The following is a 20,223-nucleotide window of genomic DNA, read 5'->3' as shown; positions in this document are numbered from 1 at the left end:
GACTCCAATGATGCTTATTTCACAATCCCAATCCCTTTTGTAAATGTAAGAATACCAAACTCTTGCCATTTACTGTAATCTGTTAGATTCTAAACTTATATGCAATTATTCTCTTGTAATGACTATGCACAACAGTCACAAAAACTTGGAAACAAACATTACAAAGTATTCCAATGGAGATCAATCCCATGGAAACAAAGTCTCATATTCAAAGTACATTCCTTTAAACATCCTTCTTTGCATTAAGTTTTTTGATCTCACACAGATTCAGAGAATAACTTCCACCTATGGACACAATTCAATATTACCATTATGACTATCACTCCTAAACAAGAGTTGCCTCTTTTCAGAATATGTCAATATCGTCCTTTCCAATGTTTAACACTATACTTCCAACCACGAGCAACCAATCTTTGGTAAAACTCAGATTGTCCTCAGATGGATTGTCCTCAGATGGATGTAATCGATCCTATACCCGAAGCATATGGGACACGATTCATGCTATAAAATTTTTATTTGCCATGTTCTCACAATTCAAACTATCAAGAGGGATGTCATAATCATAATCGAATTTTGAGAACACAACATATATAGAATTTCCTTATGTTGAACCATTCTAACATAACATTCATATATATCCTCTCCTTTAATTATAGCAAAACAACTTTTCAAAGCGAATTGAAACTTTTGTTTTCTATAATTAACATTGCTAACTTGAAACACGTAACATAATAATCATGCTCCCACTAACATGCTAATTATAATTTAACTAGCATAACACTTATGCTCCCACTAGCTTTGACATGTACCCAGAAATCAGTAGGACTTCTAGAAATCAATACTTTATTGACTTTCTTACCAAAGTTCAGTTTTCTGATACGAGATTCTTTGATAAGACTTTATCAAAGTCATACACCTTTCCTTAGATAGCTCACATGTGTGTCTAAACAATTTTAGAACTATGAAAAGGGATGTCGTAATCATAGTCTCAATTGTTTAGACCTTTGCCATTTCTCACAAGTCTATGTTAGTGTGCCAGTTAACCACACGCGCTCCACTAATTACTTTGAGAATGCAAATATCATAATTGCTACCTACTGAAAATCTACTTAGTGAAAGAGTTTCCTCACCATCATTTTCATGAATCAGAGAGAAACCTTATGACACTTAGATTTTCTATGGCGTAAGTGTTCCTATCCATGCGAATTTCTCATAACCATAATCACAAGACAAGGTTAGTGACAAATCCAAACTCATATGGACTGAACTTTCCCAATCTCATTTTCTTGCCACCTGACAACACAAGTTCCTACCATTACTTCCAGGTTGTTATGCTGTTGGGCTGAAGATTATTTTGAAGTGTTGCGTCGTTGGGCTCGATAGTTTATTTATTTTGTATTCCGGTGTCGGCCTGTCCAACCGAGAGCTTATTATGTTTAATATATAAATATATGCTTGCATGCATATTAGGTCAAGAATTAATAACGATTTTAGCGATTATTCTAGAGCTTAACGAAAGTATTACACACTACTAGAAAAAAGGCCTTTTACGACGCTCATTGCGCGTCGTAAAACGCTCAGACGACGCGCAAATGCGTGTCAAGGAAGGCCCTGTCATAAAGAGAGACGGCGTGCATTTACGACGCGCATTTACGACGCGCATTTACGACGCACGGTTACGACACGCAATGCGTATCAAGGAAGGCCCTGTCATAAAGGAAGACGACACGCATTCGCGTGTCGTAACTTTACGACGCGCGTGTTAATGACACGCAATGCGTATCAAGAAAGCCCCTATCAAGAAAGGCCATGTCATAAATGAAGATGACATACATTTTTGCGTATCGTAAACTTAAATGTTAAAAAAAAAAATTATATATTTATTAATTTTTAAATTAAATTTTCATTTAATTTCTTATAACAGAAATAAAATACCATATACAAAAAATACAATCCATTGCATAATATAAAATAAATTGCACAAATTATAATGTCATACAAAAAATCATTCAAATGTTAAACAAAAATAATACATTGCTAACATGTGTTATACATTCCTATAAAACTAACAAATAATCATACAACTCTGTTTCTTACTGGAAAGGAAAGCCAAACATGATTACAAGTCTCCCTTAATCTTGAACTTCGCCACCACCAACGTAAGAAAAAAACTGCGTATAAATATCAAAAAACAAGATATGAGCCAATCATTCTATGACTCAAGGAAAAATATCATTAGAGAAATGTGAAAAAAATATGAAACAAATGAATGAAAGTGCATTGCTATTTCTTTAATACTTACTGCATAGAGTAAGACTTGGACATCATCTATAGTTTTGAAGGACATTGATGTCTCCCTATGCTGCACATATTAAAAATAAAAAAGAACAAAATTAAGTAACATATGGATTCATATATCTATCAATTGTATTGTAAAGTGTAAATTAAATAAATAAGCATGCTTATTTATTTTTGCTTGTGTCTCGTTTCCTCCAAAACTTCTAGATACGTTGTGAGCATGCTATAAAAATTGATTAACATGCAGGTTGTGAGCATTAAAGAAGCTTTTGAGAAAACTATGAGACAATACAATTGTGAGTTTGCTTTTGTCCTCAACCGTGCTTCCAATCTTCATCTTGTTGAGGTTTGTTTCAGGGAGGGCAAAATATATATTTTTATATTTACATAAAGGAAAAAAGTTTGGATTAGAAAATGACATGTTTACCCTTGTAATGAAAAGTTGTGTTTCAATTTTGGTCCTTATTTTTGAGGTTCTTGTAAAGGTTTTGGTCCTTGAGTATAGCTGATTTTTTCCACTTTGGACCCAAAAATAGTCATTTTCGTTGGAGAAGAGGCCAAATATGCAAAAAGGAAACTGTAGGGACGAAAAGAAAAAAGAAATCTATATTTAGGGACTAACAATTGTAGTTGGTTCAACTGAAGACTTTGATCCTTCAAAAGGAAAGACTTTAGTTGACCTTCTAGTCCTTGTTGTTTCACTTTGTTGTGATTTTGGTCCCTCTTACTCGCACCGTTAGTAAAATGACAATTTTACCCCTAGCCCCTTTCTTATAAACCAAAAAAAAAGCAAACCATAACTTACTTGTGTAAAAATTCAAGACCCCCTACAGCTCTTGATTCAGTTCCCATCAATTCAATTAATCCTTCCCATTCCTGCATATATATATACATAAGGTATTAATAAAAATCATACATACATACATACATACATACATACCTACATACATACATACATACATAAGTGAAGAGATTTTTCACTTAAAAGCATATAACCACTTCAGAAGTTGTAGGTCTAGTTGATGGTGGTTGAGTGCACATCAATGCTATCTTGATGATCTCCACAACATGTTCTACTGCATATTCACTAGGATCTAGTTTCTCATCCATTAAATTCAGATGCGCTCCACTCTCATGTAGATCCCGTGCCTATCATACACATAACAACAGAAAGGCTAGTAAGAACTTCTCACCTAAGCTTAAGGTCTCACTGAATACAAAATAAATCATTGAGTGTTTGAGATACCTTCATCATTAAAACCATAAATGAAAAGAACGGGTTGAATGAACCAACCCTTAATTATGAGATACTTACATGATCAAGGAGATTTTGAGTGACTAATTGGTAGTCAACATCCTTGTATCTCTTTCCACTAATGATTTCTAGGACCACCACACCAAAGCACCTACAAAAGTCACGATTTCATCTCTAGGCAGGAATGGGAATGGGAATACAGAAGGAGGAGCTGAGAGGTGGAGGGGAAACACAGACCAAGTGGGGCCCAGCTGGGTTGCAACTAATATTACCCTCACTAATGTCCGGTAACTCCAGTTGTGGGGGCCGCATGTACCCAGCAACCAATGGCACGCATAGGATTGAAATCTCTATTCGTGAACCTGTATACATTAAGTTTATTTTTAGACAACAAGGTTTCGAAATCAAGATATAAAATTTATTAATTTATTAAATGTTGAGATATTGAAAGAGGATTTGGATTATAAAAGGTTAGTAGTACCTTGCTTTGTGGAGAGAGGTGCATGGCCTCGCTTCCTCCCAGCAATCATCCAGTTTTCAGAATTTGCGTTTATTTCATATACTACCTCATCCTGTTCGCAAATCAAATATATGATTTAACATTTAAGTCATTTTTACTTTTTTATTGCCAAAAAAAAAGTAAAAATTTTAGAAACTTACGTATTGTTCGTCCTCGAGATACTTCAACCTTTCAACTCGCCACTTCATAGTAAAAAGCTGGCCGACTCTAAGGCCTTCTGGAGGAAGGGGAAGAAAACCAACTGCCAAACAAGGTTCCAACACTGGTCTTTGTAAAACAAGAGCACTCTTAAAAGTCAACATCTGTGAAGACTCATCCTCAAACATAGGAGTATGCGATCCATGATTTCTATCCCCAGATATTTTATATTTTATATTTAATATCGTATCACTATCAGGATTCATATCTTTCGCTTCATTTGTAAAAAAAAAAAAGAGAGATTGATTATTTTTTCTAAAGATGAGTGATAAAATGAGAAATAAAATAATGCTTGCCATTTGTGGGTAGGGATATAGTGAACAAGATTCCGGCTCTTGATGTAGAAGGAACTACAAGTGGAAAGAAGGCGGATGTTGGTCTTCCATTACTTTGACTTTCACCAGCAAGGGTAAAACCGTCTTTTAGGTCCAGCAAAGAATCGTGTATGGTTAAGTTAGCCTTCACTTGTGAGTGGAGTATCACCTGGGAATGTGAGTAAATAATTATTATTATTATTATTTTTTGCATTTAACCCTAACAAGACTTGAGATCAATATACCTGCAAAAGCAAGGTGCCATCACTGCATTTATCTGCTACACGTGTGCTGACATGGAATGGGTTGGTGAAGTGAACAGTTATGGTCCTACAAATAATGGCAAAAATGTTCAGGTGCTACATAACCACTATTCCTGCAAAGATTTAACATTGGTTATTGAAAATTTACTTTAATCAAATTGAATTAGTAGTTAAGTTATATGTACTTTTAAACATACAAAGTCCCTGAGAATTTTGTGCTAAGATGAGTCGTATCTTCTGGTAGCAGTCTTATAAGCCCAAAATTTGCTATTTTTTGCTGCAATTCTCTATCAAGTAGAATGTTGCTAGTTCTTATATCTGTATGGATGATTGGAACATGGTACTTTTCATGTTGATATGAAAGACCCCCTGCTTCCTGTAAGAAAATCTTTCTGGTACCCATATATAAAAGAGCTTGATCGTCAATGTGGAAAGGGACAGCTAGCTGTTGAATTACCACTCTTATGGTCTGAATCTGAGCTCAATTATCTACAGGAAGTCCAATAAAGGTATATATATGTTCCTATCCTAAGTTTTGAATTTAAGAATAGACACCCCTGTATTGTTGAATATAACAAACACATTACACATACATCCCTCCTATCAGGCTGAAGTTGTTGAAAGAGCAGAAGGCATCAGAAAAGAGTATAATGAGCTTGACACTGTCTGGTTCATGGCTGGATCCCTATTTCAGGTTGTTTAGCTTTTTCCTTGGTTCATTTTAGTTATTACTAATGCCTCACCCTGTAATCACATCCAAATTCATAATCAAAAATAAATAACTAGAATAAAGAAAGTAAAAGAAAATTTTAATATTATTTTAAAATCAGCTTCACCATGGCATTAAAATGCACGCTGGGATCTTCTTCCAAACATAATTATTTGGCTTAAATAATGCATACCGAATTTGCTAGAATATATATGGCCAGGTACTTGAACAAATCCAGCCTGAATAAATCCAGCCTAAGAAAGAACCTAGCCTATCAGAATCAGGTACTTGAAAAAATCCAGCCTGAATAAAAGCAAAAAAAAAAAAAAAAAAAAAAAAAAATTAGAACTAGTTGAAATAAAAAGTTGAGTGGGAAAAGAACACGACAAAAAGTTCTTCATCATGATAGAAATACAAAATACTAATAATGTTAAAAAGGAAAAATGATCATAAGATGTGAAGGAAGATCAGTAAAACAGTCATCGAGATGATGCTTGTACCATGCTATTTGGCACCCAACAAACCTACATAGTCAAAAACAAATTAAGGAAGAATTCAAGGCATGATACTATTGAAACTTAAATGACAAAGATCAATCCATGCAAGAGCATTCTTAGAATGTAGAGCACAAACCTTCAATGAAATCAAGCCTCAGGAGCTAAAGAAGAAAGAGGAACAAAAAACCAAGTTGAGCTTGTGTGGCTCTGAACTTATGTGCTCCTTCAACAACCATTTGTCAAACCACATCCTGTAATAAAAAAAATACAACATGTTTAATTTGAGTAACAATAGACATGGTCTACTAACAAAACCTGTAAATAAAAAAAATCAAACCTAGTATAGATTGCAGATCAGTGCAAAAGAAGAGTTGAGGTGTTTCCTATTCATGCCCTAACCTAATTCACCCTAAATTTCAAAGAAATTGATCAAATTCTAGCATAACTATTAACCTAATCGGGCACATGAACTGGTGGATAAAGGAGAAACCGAAGATTGAGAATTCTAAATCACAAACTAAGATCAAAATCATATGGAAAAAATCTGAAATCATAAACTCATATGGGAAGAAATATGTGAAAAAGAATTTTGAAGAAAGAGAAACCGAATATAAACATTACCAGAATCAAAAGAGAAACCAGAGGAAGCGACAAATTCTCTCAATCCCTCCTCCGATTTCTTAAACTCGTGCATCATTGTATCGCCACTGGAGATAGAGACATAGAGCCTCAGGCTGCCATTGCTGCTTCCCAGCATGCAGTTTCACCTCGATTTGGAAACAGAGCACGAAACCAAATATGGCGGAGATCATCTTTTGGGCCGAGAGTTGTTTCTTCTGCTACTGAAGCGAGAACTGATCTCACGGAACTCGAAACGCAGGTGAAGAAATTGGTCAGCGACTTGAGCAGCGCTTCCATTGATACAGTCAGGAACGCCACCGGTGAACTCAGATTACTTGCGAGACAAATGAAATTGAAAGGTGAACTCAGATTACTTGCGGGATCAAAGATTTGGTGATATTGCGATTTTGTTGTGGGAGAAAAGAGGATTTGTGATGATATTAGGGTTTTTTTTGGGTATTAGAGTAAGAGAGATAGAGAAAGAGAGAGAGTGAGTGAGAGAGAGAGAGAGAAGAAAGATGGAAATAAGATAGAGGATAACAATGGCGGCATTTCAAACTTTTGGGATTTTCTTTCCCCCCAGCTGCAAAAAAATAGAACGCGCCTTTCATTTAAAAAATATAAAGCGACATTTCTAGACGACGCCCATTTTTAATTAAGTGCCCTCCGTGTTTTTAATTTTTTTTCTTGGACATTAATTTTAGGGCACGCACAAAAGCGTGACCTCTATCCTTCAAAAGTTTGAAGAGATGACATTATTTTTAGAGCGCGCGCTTTTGCGTATCGTAAATCACCGCGTGTCATTGTTTGCGCGTCATTAAAGGCTGTTTTTCTAGTAGTGACAACTTTCTTTAATCGTTCTTGTAACCTACCAATCCTCTACAGTTGATGTTCTTAATCGAGCTCTTCTAAGGATTTTGTTTTAATCATTCGACTCGTTTGATTCACACTTGTCTCGTTCTTATTTTCGAGTTCTTACAGTTTTATATTTATTTGCCTGTCTGAGATCTAATCAATCTTCATAGATTTAAAGGTTTTAAATCTCATCAATTGGTATCAGAGCAGGAGGCTGTGTAATCAATACACATCTTTTCTGTGAAAAGGTTTCAATTAGGGTTTTTCCGCAATTACTGATATTTATTGAGCCGTCATCTCATTATTGACGTATCTTGATATTTATTGTTTTGCCCTAATCTGCTTTATTACAAGTCTGATCTTTGAACAGGTTTTTCGATCATAATGGACGAGTCGCAATCAAATCCTATTAATATTTCCAACAGCATTGCTTCGACGACAAAGATTCCAATCCTATATACCCATGACTATGAAGTATGGGCGCATCACTTCGAAGACTACGTGATAGGAGCTGAGGATAATGGATACCTCATATGGGAAGCCATCATTAATGGACCATTCTCTCATTCTGCAACGTCCAGGATTATTAAAACTCAAAAGGAGTACAATGATCTGCTGAAGGATGTTAAAGATATTGCACAAGACGAGAAGGACAAATTCCAGTGCAATATCAAGGCATTAAGGTTAATCAGATTCGCCCTTCAGTCCGACACTTTTAGGTTGGTCAGCTCATGCACGACGGCAAAGGAAGTTTGGGATAGACTTCGCGAACTGTACTCTACAGACGAAGATCTTGAACATTCTATCCAAACCTTGCTCTTATCTGAGTTTGGAGAATTCAGGCAAGGAGCCGAAGAAACAGTGACCCGGACGTTTGATCGCTTCAATCATCTTCTCAGCAAAATGATCAAACACGATATTGAAAGGAAGCTTATCGAGCAGAAGGTTACTTTCTTAAATGGTCTGAGGTCTGAATGGGGAGCGGTGGTGTCTACAGTCAAAGCCCATGAACAGTTTAAATCATATTCTCTGGCGAAACTGGTAGGTATTCTCAAGTCCCAGGAGAAGATAGTACTGCAGGAAAAGAACGTTGTGTCAAGCCTTGGTTCATTGGCCCTCCTATCAAAGAGTAAAGCTGTGATGGAGGATGAAGACCTTAACTTGGAAGAGTATGACCTCACGTCTGAGGATTATGCTATGATGGTGTCTAACCCCAAGAGGTTCATAAAGAAGAGATTCCCCAGCAATAAAAACCGAAACTGGCAGGGGAGTTACAGTTCAGAGAAAGTTAACAATGAACCGAAGGTTGAAGAGCCCAAGAAGGAACCGAAGGTGGATGGCGATTCCGGAGTAAGTTGTTACTACTGTGGTGGGAAAAACCACTACGCTAAAGACTGTGTGCTTAAGAAGATGGCTGAAAAGGATGATGAAAAGAATGAGGAAGCTGTGTTGCAGAAAAGGCTGGATGAATTGAGAAAGAAGAAGTCTACCGCTAACCCTTCTATTAATGCTCTTATTGTGCCGGGTTCAGTTGCTGATGACGAGTTCGGTAGCACGGAAGTTTGGTCTACCGACTCAGAAGACGATGAAGTGAGGAAGCCTACTCATGGAAAGGATAATGTGGCAAAGGAGGAGAGCAGTGGAGGAAGATGCTTTATGGTGACTGACGTGTCTCAGATGAGGGGATACAATACCGATAGTGGAAGCAATGAACCGAGGGCGCAGGAGGACATGTGCTTTACGGCCAAACCACTCAGCCAGCAGTTCAATGAGCTTGATGAACTGATAAAGAAGGTACAATCGGTTTTTGTTTCATTTAAAGTACCACAATCCTCATATGAGAAAGAACTTAAAAATGTTAATACAAGAATTTCTCATCTAGATGGTAGCTTAACTCAAACTCGAGTCACCAATTCTAACCTAACTGATCAATTAAGCAGGGTGGCATCGAAGAGTGAGGAGCGGCGAATGTGGATCGAGTTGAAGGAGTCTGAATTAGTTAAAATTAAAGATGAAAACATTTATTTGCAAAGAGATAATTTAAAACTGTTAAAACAGCGGAATGTTTTTTGTTTAATTGCAAAACGTCTATATTCTAATATTACTCAGCTTCACTTGGACTGTAAAATAGGCCAAAAGATCCATCGCATGATTTTGCCCTTCCTTGAGTTTAAGGAGGATGAAATCGATGCAGAAGCCTATAATTGTGAGAGTGTGATATCGTCTGATGATGTCAATCCGATCTACATGTATGGATTGGACAAAATTGAGTCCTTCATTAAGTCCAAGGACCACAAGGACATGCTTAAAAATCTTTTGGATGAAAATGATAGACTTAAACTGAGAACCGAAACCATACAAAAATTTGACTCTTTAAACGCCAACGTAAGCTCAGAAAACAAAATTGATGTTGAAAATGCATCTGAGCTTAACGAGGACGACAACATGAGTGAAATTTCTATAGAGGACACGGTTGACTGCTCAGAATTTGTTAAAAGCGAACCTGATAACCACAAAAATCTTATTTCTGAAAATTCAGTGGAGTTCGCTCGATTGTCCCAACAAAAGTCCCCGATCTTAGCAGAGAAAGCAGTTGTGTATCAGAAGGTCAGGACAACTCCAAATCAAGTATACAAGGTAACTGGAGTAACCGAACATCAGACAGCTGAACTCACAGCTATTGTAAACGAAGACAATGTTGATGGCTGTGATGAGTACTTCTGGTCAGCTCCAATAGATAATTCAAGCGAAACGGTTGGCTTATCTGAAAGAACCTCCTGGATGAGTAAGGGAAGATACATACCTGAACCCTTGAATAAGCCAGTAAATTTCGATGAGCCAAGCACCAGTGGTACGAAAGACATTCCTAAGGAGGATGAAAGTTCGACAAAAGAAGACATTCCCTCTACTCTCTCAGCTCAAAGTGAAATTCGTTCAGACATTCCCTCTACTCCCTCAGCTCAAAGTAAAACTCCTTCAGTTCAAAAGGAACCAGCCAAGGAGAAACAAAAAACGAAAGCTAATGTTCATCATCAACCAAAGCAGATGAGGAATAAGAAGAGAGAAAGGAACCAAAGATACAGGAAGAATCTCTCTGAAAGGAGACAATTCTGGCAATCCCAGAATGCATACTTCTCACATCAAGACAAAAATCTGAAGAATGAAAACAATCCTTTCGGAAAGCCTGAAAGCCACAACAACCGAAAGCCAAGGTTTGGTTCACAAGATGATTCCAACCGAAAGCCAAGGTTCGGTCCACAAGAAAATACCAACCGAAAGCAAAGGTTCGGTTCTGAAAATGACTTCAACCGAAACCAAAGGTTCGGTTCAAAGAACGATTCCAACCAAACGCAAAGGTTCGGTTCTAAAGTCAAAAGAGAACAAAACTCTAAGGTATGTCCCTCCAATGATCAAAAGCAAAAGGGTCACCTAGAGTCTCCAGCCAGGAAGTCCTCTCAATCCAAACCCACTCATTCTAATACTTCTAGTTCTTCTAATTCTTCTACTTCCACCAATTCATCTCCATCTTGCTCTAAAGTTAATTCTGTTCGTTCTCAAAAATCTCATCCGTCAGCTGAACAAAAGAGCAAACAGAAGGTCAATGAATCCAAACCAGAGTCCAAACCGAACGCACCCAATCCTAATAAGATAAAAGTTTTTACCATTAAAAAGAAAGATGAAACAACACTAATAAAATGAACATATGTAGTTGACATCTCTCTTACTGTTCCTGTTCCCATGAAAAGCTCACGAGGACCCAAGAAACTTTGGGTTCCTAAATCTGCTTAATTTTTGCAGGTTATAAGTGACGAGCAGTTCGACGAAGAATGGTACATCGATAGTGGTTTCTCACGTCACATGACAGGGAGGAAAGAGGAGCTCAGGGAATACAGATCTCTTGCAAATGGTGGCAACGTCAAGTTTGGAAATAATTCTTTCGGCACCATAAAGGGATACAGGATGATAACAAATGGCGACTTTACTATAAGGAAGGTGGCTTATGTAGAAGGACTCCAACACAACCTCATCAGTGTATCTCAGCTTGTTGGAGGTACAGGTCTCAAAGTCTCATTCGATGATGAAGGTTCTGAAATTATTGAGAAAAAGACAAAGAAGGTAATTCTCAAGTCCGAGCGAAAGGGTGAAATGTTTCCTCTAAACCTTAAACCCATCAAAGGAAACCCAGCTATATGTTTGCTATCAAAAGCTCAATCTGATGAAAGCCGGTTGTGGCACCGAAGACTCTCTCACCTCAATTTTAAAGATATCAACCGTCTTGTCACTGGAGGTCATGTTAGGGGTCTTCCTTTGCTCAAGTTCGACAGAGATCATTTGTGTGCTGCATGTGAAATGGTGAAGCAGAGTCGTCAAAGTCACCCATCTATAATTAACACAAAAGTTGTTGAACCACTCGAATTACTTCATATCGATTTGTGTGGTCCTTCATCTATCGAAAGCATCGGTGGTAGCAAGTATATTCTTGTTATTGTTGATGACTTTTCAAGATTTACATGGGTGTTCTTTCTAAAGCTCAAATCTGAAGCAACTCATAAGCTGAAAGTGTTCATCAAGCAGATTGAAGTACAGCTCAAGAAGGTCGTTCGAAACATCAGAAGCGACAATGGTCTGGAATTCAAGAACAGGGAGTTTGAAGAGTTTCTTGCAGAAAAGGGAATTAGTCACAACTTCTCAGCTCCCTACACACCACAACAGAACGGAATTGTCGAAAGACGAAACCGATCTTTGTGTGAAGCTGCCCGAACTATGCTAAGTTTCGCTTCATTACCTCTTTATTTTTGGGCTGATGCTATTTCTGCTGCTTGTTTTACACAGAACAGGTCTTATCTCAACAAGCGATTCACACTCACACCTTATGAGATACTAAACAACCGAAAGCCCAATGTAAAATTTTTTCATGTATTCGGCTCACGGTGTTTCATCTTTCACTCTAAAGAACACCGCAACAAGTTCGATGTCAAAGCCGACGAGGGAATCTTTCTGGGCTACTCTCTCACATCCAAGGCGTACAGGGTCCTAACAAGCATTCGAGAAAAATTGAAGAGACATACTATGTGACCTTTGATGATGGCTATGTCAAAAAGCTTCATGCCAAAGAAGATACCGCTGGGGAAATCTTTCCTCAAACTGGCCAAGTCACAGTCTCGATCGCTAACTTATACGATAAATTTCTGGAGCTCTTTGACGAACCAGAGAAAGCTTCTCTCTCAGAAGCAGGTGCAGCAGACAACAAGGTTGACCACATGAAGCAGATTGTCGAAGAAGCTGCAAGGAGAATGCATGAAGGAGGATCGACCCCTGATGACCCTCCACCCAACAATGCTTCAGTCGAGGGGGAGCCAAGCTTACATGTCGAGGGGGAGCCAAGCTCACATGTCGAGGAGCCAAGTTCTACAACTCCAACCGAAGGTACTTTTCCAACCGAAGGTACCTCTCCAACCGAAGGTGCTTCAACGCCTGAAAGCTCAGCACCACAAGAAACCCCTGAACCTCAAGTTTCTCAAAGCTCATCAATCGAGGGGGAGCATAATGATATGACGCTTGATTACGATAGCCAATCTGAGCCAGAAGAAATGATCAATGCTGAACTAGACCCAACCTTTGATCCGAATTACCCTCCTCTTACCAAATGGACCAGAGATCATCCTATCTCTCAAGTAGGTGGTGATGTATCTGAAAAGGTTCTGACCCGATCACAACTGAAGGCAAAACAGACATCCTTATTTTCAAAGGTTGAGTTTTGTATGTTTAACTCATTCGTATCAAAAGTTGAACCGAAGACAGTTAACACTGCCCTCGATCACTCTGATTGGGTTCAAGCAATGCAAGACGAACTGAACGAATTTGAAAGGAACAAAGTCTGGCGCCTCATTCCAACTCCTCCAGATGCTTCGGTTGTTGGTCTCAAATGGGTTTTTAGGAACAAAATGGACAAGGAAGGTAATGTTATAAGGAACAAGGATCGTCTGGTGGTAAAGGGATACTGTCAAGAGGAAGGGATAGACTATGAAGAGACTTTTGCTCCGGTAGCTAGGCTAGAATCTGTTAGAATATTTCTGGCTTATGCTGCTCACAAAAACTTTGAAGTTTTCCAAATGGACGTCAAGTGTACATTTCTCAATGGAGAACTCGAAGAAACCGTGTATGTGGAGCAACCTCCTGGGTTCGTGAACGAAAAGTATCCAAACCATTGCTATATTCTGGATAAAGCTGTGTACGGCCTCAAACAAGCTCCGAGAGCCTGGTATGAAACGCTAACTAAATTTTTAAAGATTTCTAAATTCAAACAAGGTTCGGTTGACCCAACCTTCTTTCGCAAAAAGGAAGGTAACCACCTTATGATAGTTCAAATTTATGTCGATGACATCATCTTTGGCTCCACGAATCCCAGCTTAACAGCTGAATTCAGAAAGCTGATGGAGACTAAATTTGAAATGAGCTCAATGGGTCCTATTAACTTTTTCCTTGGTTTAAATATTAGACAGGGACCTGAAGGCATCTTTATCAATCAGGAAGCTTACACGAAGACTCTCCTAGCAAAGTTTGGCATGATGGGAGACTCAAAAGTCAAAGTCCCAATGGCATTTGGCACCAAGCTTACCCCATCTCTAGACAAACCGGCTGTCGATATCACGCTCTATCGTCAAATGATAGGCTCACTAATGTATCTTACTGCTAGCAGGCCTGATATCATGTTTTCTGTGTGTTATTGTGCTCGATTTCAGGCAAACCCACGCGAACCTCACATGCTTGCAGTGAAGAACATCTTACGCTATCTCAAGCGAACCACCTCCTTAGGTCTATGGTATCCATCCAACTCAGGCTTCTTCGTTCAAGCCTATTCTGATGCTGACCTTGGAGGATGTGGACTCGACAGAAAAAGCACAACTGGTGGCTGTCAATTCCTTGACGGGAAGTTGGTCAGCTGGCAATCCAAGAAACAAACGTGTGTGTCGTTGTCTACTGCCGAAGCGGAATACATTGCCGCTGCATCCTGCACATCACAAGTGATTTGGATCCAAAGTCAACTTCGAGACTATGGACTCAATATGAAGAAGATCCCACTATATTGTGACTCTGAGAGTGCAATTAGGATCTGTCATAACCCAGTGCAACACTCTAAAACCAAACACATAGCACTGAGGTATCACTTTATCAAAGATCATGTGGAAGATGGAAACGTCGAAGTTCACTTCGTAAGAACCACTGATCAACTGGCTGACGTCTTCACCAAAGCTCTTCCTGAAGCATCATTCAACAGAATACTGCAAGGGCTAGGTATGATGGAATCAGAGTCAGTACCTCACACTACCTCTCAACCTCAAACGTAAGAAGCAAAACCAACCGAACGTTCGGGTTCGGTTAAACCATCTAACTCGCTCATCACTTCAAAGGTAGTTTTTCTTGGTTGTATATTTCCTGTACAAAATTGTGTTTCTTTGTGTTAAAAGTATTTTCCAAATTGCATCTCTAAATTCCTTGGTTTCTCAAAATTTTCCAAAACCGAAACCAACCGAAGGTTCGGGTTCGGTTTTTCAAAATTTTGTTGAACCGAAACCAACCGAACGCTCGGGTTCGGTTTTTCAAAATTTTGTTGAACCGAAACCAACCGAACGCTCGGGTTCGGTTTTTCAAAATTTTCTGGAACCGAAACCAACCGAACGCTCGGGTTCGGTTTTTCAAAATTTTCTGGAACCGAAACCAACCGAACGCTCGGGTTTAGTTTTTCAACTTTTTCCCAACCGAATCCAACCGAACGTTCGGGTTCGGTTTTTCATTTTTTTCTTCAAGTTTTTTTTAAGTCTTATTTTTTTCTTACTTATTTTTTTTAACTCATTTTTTTTAATAAATCTCAAAAACACCAAAAATATATTTCTCTTTTATTTTCATTGTGTGTTCGTTCGTATATGGGGATATATTTGATGAATTACTTAAGTGTCCCTAGAAGCATGCTGCTGTATGTGTCCCAAGCCTCATAAGATTTTGAATAATTGCCTTCATGACCTGGTATACACAAACCTTGTCTTCCCAATAAGGCTATCACATTTATTCTAATCGTGAGCTACCTCACTCTCATCTCACATGAGTTAAGAGTTTCCTGCTTGGTCCTTATTTTCGCAGCAGAGGTACTATGTTTTCTTACACCATCTCTATTACACTTCTCCATCACATTCGTTTCATCATCGTAACCCTTCAGACTCTCGGACATTACCACTGAGGTTTATGGTTACACAACATCTGTGTTTATGATCTTAGTTTCGTGTCACTACGAGCTGAGTGAAACCCAAAATTCAACACCTAATGAATTGACGGTGAACAATTAATTTGCTCAAGCTTTCGCCAAAGAATTGACGAATGTACCCTCATGAAATCTCAAATTTTCTTTTGTGTGATTCCTATGAAATTGTTAAACACCATAACATTTCGTCCCATGGGATCCAATTTTAAATTTTTTTATCTGAGATTTTATATTTTATCCAAGCCAATTTAAAATAAATTCCTACCTACTTGTTCAACAGACTGCACCGGTCTCACAAGTACTTTGTTCACTTTCTTTCTTATTTCAAGAACAGAATTGCTGAATCAAAGCGAAAGCCACCCTTAATTAGCCTAATTAAAAGAAGCCTTTCAACATTTATTAATAAGTGTTTGATCGTAATTCAACGGGAATCCACACTAACACTTTAAGGTCTCTCTTGACCTTGAAGGAAGCGATTCGTGCCCGGGATCATCAGTTTCGTGTCATTATTGACATCACAGAAAATCCTTAAAAGAGTTGCTTTATTTCTTTTTCTTTTACACTCTTTGCACGAAAATCTTTGATTTTCCAAAATTCCGTTACTAATTATTTACAGGCTGTATTATTACTTTGGTGGTTAATTATGGAGCTATGGTAAAAAACAATCCACGTGGGCATTTAATTCAAAGATGCCGTATAAAAAGATAAGACGAAAGGTTGCTGACTCGGCAGGAGTTAACAGGATTGAAATTCAAACGACGGTAAAAAAGGGGGCGTGTGTGAATTTGAAACGACCATGCTTTTACTGACATTATGGACGCGTGTGCGAAATCCAAGCGTCATCACTCTGGCAATTAAAGGCGCATGAGGAATTGAAACGGTTTTCTCTCTGAAACGGCGCTTGTTGGGCGGCGTGATCCTAGGAATCTGACACTCTCTCTCCTACGTGATCATCGCACGTCTCAACTGTCATCCATCTGTCACTCAGGAAACCTTTTCGTATTTCCATAGAAGATTTGAAACGATTTTTCTCTCTCCTATCACCCACTATAAAAGACCGTCTTCACCACCTTTTACCTCTTTACTGCCTTCGAAATTTCCAAAGAACAAAAACTCCCAAACAGCTTTCCTGTTCATTATCTTCTTCATACCTTCAACAATGGCAGAATCCTCTTCCGTCCATGCTACTTCACAGATCCTACCCATCCATCCACAACAATGTCTGGTGATTGATCTTAACCCTCTGGCGTACGACTCCTACATGTCGCTGATCATCGAGTGCCAGAAGTACTCCCAAATCGCCACCGCTCTCTCCAGGATCGAGTCTGTGCCCATGGTGGCCCTCTCGCAGGTTTATGCGACTGCTTATTATGACAAAGCAGTTGACCGGGTGTTCTTCGAGATTGCTGAACACAAGACATCCGTTTCTCGACAACGTTTCTGCACAATGCTAGGGTTGGCTGTTGACCCATCGAGAATAAATCCGGAGACGATTCCGGTTGGGTATCTGTACAATATGTTTTACAACATGGGGTACACGGAGGTCCTCACCTCCGTCGCAAAATTCAAGAAGTCCTACTTGCCGCCACAGTGGAACGGCATGTTCACAGTCCTCTTCAAGGGCTTGTCGGAACGGAGCTCAGGGTCCGACGGTGTTAGTCGACTTTTCTTGTCGATCATGTACGCGGTCTACAATGGGATTAACCTGGACTATGGGTTGGTCCTATGGCAACAGCTCATCCAGAGTCTTTCTTCATCATCACAGCACTCTGAGGTGTCGTTGGCCCGGTTCTGGATATTGATTACAAAGTGGGCGATGGACAAATTCGACATTCCCATTGTTGCTGGTGCATCGATGTCTTCTGTTGGTACGTTTCATACCAAGAAGATCATCGTCTCGGATGCGTCTAAATTCTCTTTCGTTGGCTCCATTCCGGAGACAATGTATGGCGACGTGCCCTCTGACAGCAGGTTGATTCGGACAATCAAGGAATTCAGGCCAACTGGTCCTAGGGAACTGACACCGGATATGCTCAGATCTATCCACGATGCAGACAAACCGGTGAACAGGGGCAAAAAGGCTAAAAAAGGGAAGCAAGCGACCAAAGCTCCTACCGGTCCTTCTCCCAAGAAGAGGAAACAGACAAAGGCCGCACAGTCCCCGCAACCGAAGAAGAGGAACACTCAACCGAAACGAAAGCTTGTTATTCCCTCTTCTTCGAGTGACTCAGAGCACGAGAGTTTGGGTTCGGACGGCTCTCAAGGAGGCGAAACCCCACAACGAGGCAACACACCACCACGGTCTCCTACCCCAGAGATGGATATTCATAATTCACCAGTTCCTTCACCTCCTCCCACCATTCCTACTTCCATTCCAACCATAATCCCCACTACCACTATTCCACAAACATCTTTCCCTATACCACCACCCATTTTCACAACTACAACCGAAACACCACCAGTTACCGAGACCCCACCCATAACCAAACCACCCGTAACCGAACCACCACCCGAAACTAACCCCACACCCACTCAACCTGAACCTACCAAAATCACAACACCCCCAGCTTCACCACCCCTTCCATCTCCAGAAAATGCCTCTGATGGAGACAACCCTTACCTTGGTGGTGAACACATGAACTTTGATTCGGTCTACTATAGTCCGTTTCAGGTTCAGAGTGACGAGGAGGATGATGCTCCAGTGACAAAGAAGCATCTTAAAGAGCTTAACGAGAAGGTTGACTTACTTTTCACTTCATCTTCCAACCAACAGTCCTCTCTATCTGAAGCTGCACTTCAAAAGATTGTTGATGCCTTCTCCAGGGCTCAACATGATTCGGTGGCCTCAGCAACTGCTGCTATTGACGCCTCAACCAGAGCCTGTGAGGCTGCGACCGAAAAACTCGATAAACTATTCTCCGACGCTTCTATCCTGTTAAAGTCCTTACAGGAAAGCGTCGACGCCACCAAGACAACTTTGGAACCGATTGTTCAGCAATTGGCCAAGTTCGTCTCAACGGAGTTGACTTCGTTCGCTGACCTTCGCCAAACCCTAAGCGACGACAACTCGGCCCTTCGTGCCTCCATCGATGAACGCCTTGCTAAGCTACAAGAGGATCTTGCGGCTGAAAACTCTTTGATGGACGTTCTGGCGAGCAAAACAACCACCCTCAAGGTCAAGAGCACGCAGCTTTCAAACTCACAACAACAACTTGAAGCTCCTCAATCCGAAAGGGAGGTCATCAAGACATGTGTTTCGGATGTACACGCTGCCTTAAACAACATCCTGGAAGCACATGATCCGATCCTAAACCATTCGGTGAGGCGAACCCTCCCTGAAAAGCTCTCTCCGGCCATGGACCTTCTCAGCAAAATCGAAGGCCTTCCGAGTTTCGTGTCCATTCTGAAACAAGGGGGAGATGAGAAGAAGAATGGATCGAAACCACCTCCTTCCTCCAAAGCTACTCACACAACCAAACCACCTCCGACTGGTCAAGCTTCGGGTTCGGGTGTGAAGGACAAAGGGAAAAACATAGCTGAGGAAGAAGATGAAGATGAAGATGAAGAGAGGGAGACCATTGCTGACATGTTAAAACGAAAGAACAGTCGCAATGTGGATGAAGATGTAAATCGTGTGGCACGAGAGGCTGAAGAAGCCGAACGCAAGCAAAAGGAAGCCCACGATCTCCTCGAGAGCAGGAAGACTCTCTTCCCTGCATGGACTCGGGAGAGAATGATCAAAGAGGCCATAGACACTCCCAACATATTATGGCTCGAGCCGGTTATCTCGTTCGACTGCAATAATACTGTCGACTCGCAGTTCGACATGCTACTGACTCGAAAGGCGTTTATCTTCCACGCCTTCTCAAACATCTTTGAAGTCCCTCATCCAAACGTTGAGCTTGACAGGGAGCTCATCGACTTCTATCTGGCGGCTGCTCGTCCTCAGTACCTAACTTGGAGCGCCCAGAAGATTGTGAACGTTCGGGTACTGAAGCCTTACACCGAAGGTCGTTTTATAAACGTTCGGTTCAAGGTGATTCGGGGATCTGCAAGAACTGCACATCACATCTCCCTGGCAGATCTACCGAACTTAAATCCTCATGATTGGATTGTCCTGTATAATATCCTTTTGACTAATGAAGCCGAATATGGTCCCATTATAGACCATATCAAAAGGATGTTAGCCTGCTATATCATGGAGGTTGCCCTTATGGATCAGGAGGTCGCCACAGTCTTCAAGAAGAAACCGAAGATAGCTCCTGTGGGATCGGCCAGTGATCTCAACCAAATGCAAATGGGCAGAATCGACCCGAGACGCAACTCGGTTATGTTCACTAGAGCTGAAGGACAGAAATGTCTCTTTGCTTTAGCTGACAAACACCTTTACACCACTGCTTGTTTGGAGCACGTATTATCGATCATCAAGAGGTGTA

General features: G+C 40.1%; 1 protein-coding gene across 1 annotated transcript; it reads right to left on the bottom strand.

Moving 5' to 3' along the window:
• Positions 1-3,704: 3,704 nt before the first annotated feature.
• LOC128133877 (trafficking protein particle complex II-specific subunit 130 homolog) lies at positions 3,705-4,504 on the bottom strand. Its single transcript, XM_052771392.1, has 3 exons — positions 4,214-4,504; positions 4,035-4,125; positions 3,705-3,915 (listed from the first exon to the last, which is right to left on the bottom strand). Exons 1-3 carry the CDS (start codon positions 4,475-4,477, stop codon positions 3,728-3,730), a joined length of 543 nt encoding a protein of 180 aa, XP_052627352.1. The 5' UTR covers positions 4,478-4,504; the 3' UTR covers positions 3,705-3,727.
• Between the last annotated feature and the right edge of the window lie 15,719 nt (positions 4,505-20,223).

The sequence above is a fragment of the Lactuca sativa genome, chromosome 4 (genome assembly GCF_002870075.4).
Source record: "Lactuca sativa cultivar Salinas chromosome 4, Lsat_Salinas_v11, whole genome shotgun sequence".
NCBI classification, from domain to species: Eukaryota; Viridiplantae; Streptophyta; class Magnoliopsida; order Asterales; family Asteraceae; genus Lactuca; species Lactuca sativa.
The sequence above is the reverse complement of the archived record's forward strand: the minus strand, read 5'-3'. Positions and strand labels throughout refer to the sequence as shown.

Excerpts from the sequence above, each read along its gene's own strand:
- LOC128133877 (XM_052771392.1), bottom strand. The coding sequence starts at position 4,477 with ATGAATCCTGATAGTGATACGATATTAAATATAAAATATAAAATATCT. Across the intron at positions 4,126-4,213 it reads ATCTCGAGGACGAACAATAC|GATGAGGTAGTATATGAAAT; the intron begins GTAAGTTTCTAA and ends ATTTGCGAACAG. Across the intron at positions 3,916-4,034 it reads ACCTCTCTCCACAAAGCAAG|GTTCACGAATAGAGATTTCA; the intron begins GTACTACTAACC and ends TAATGTATACAG.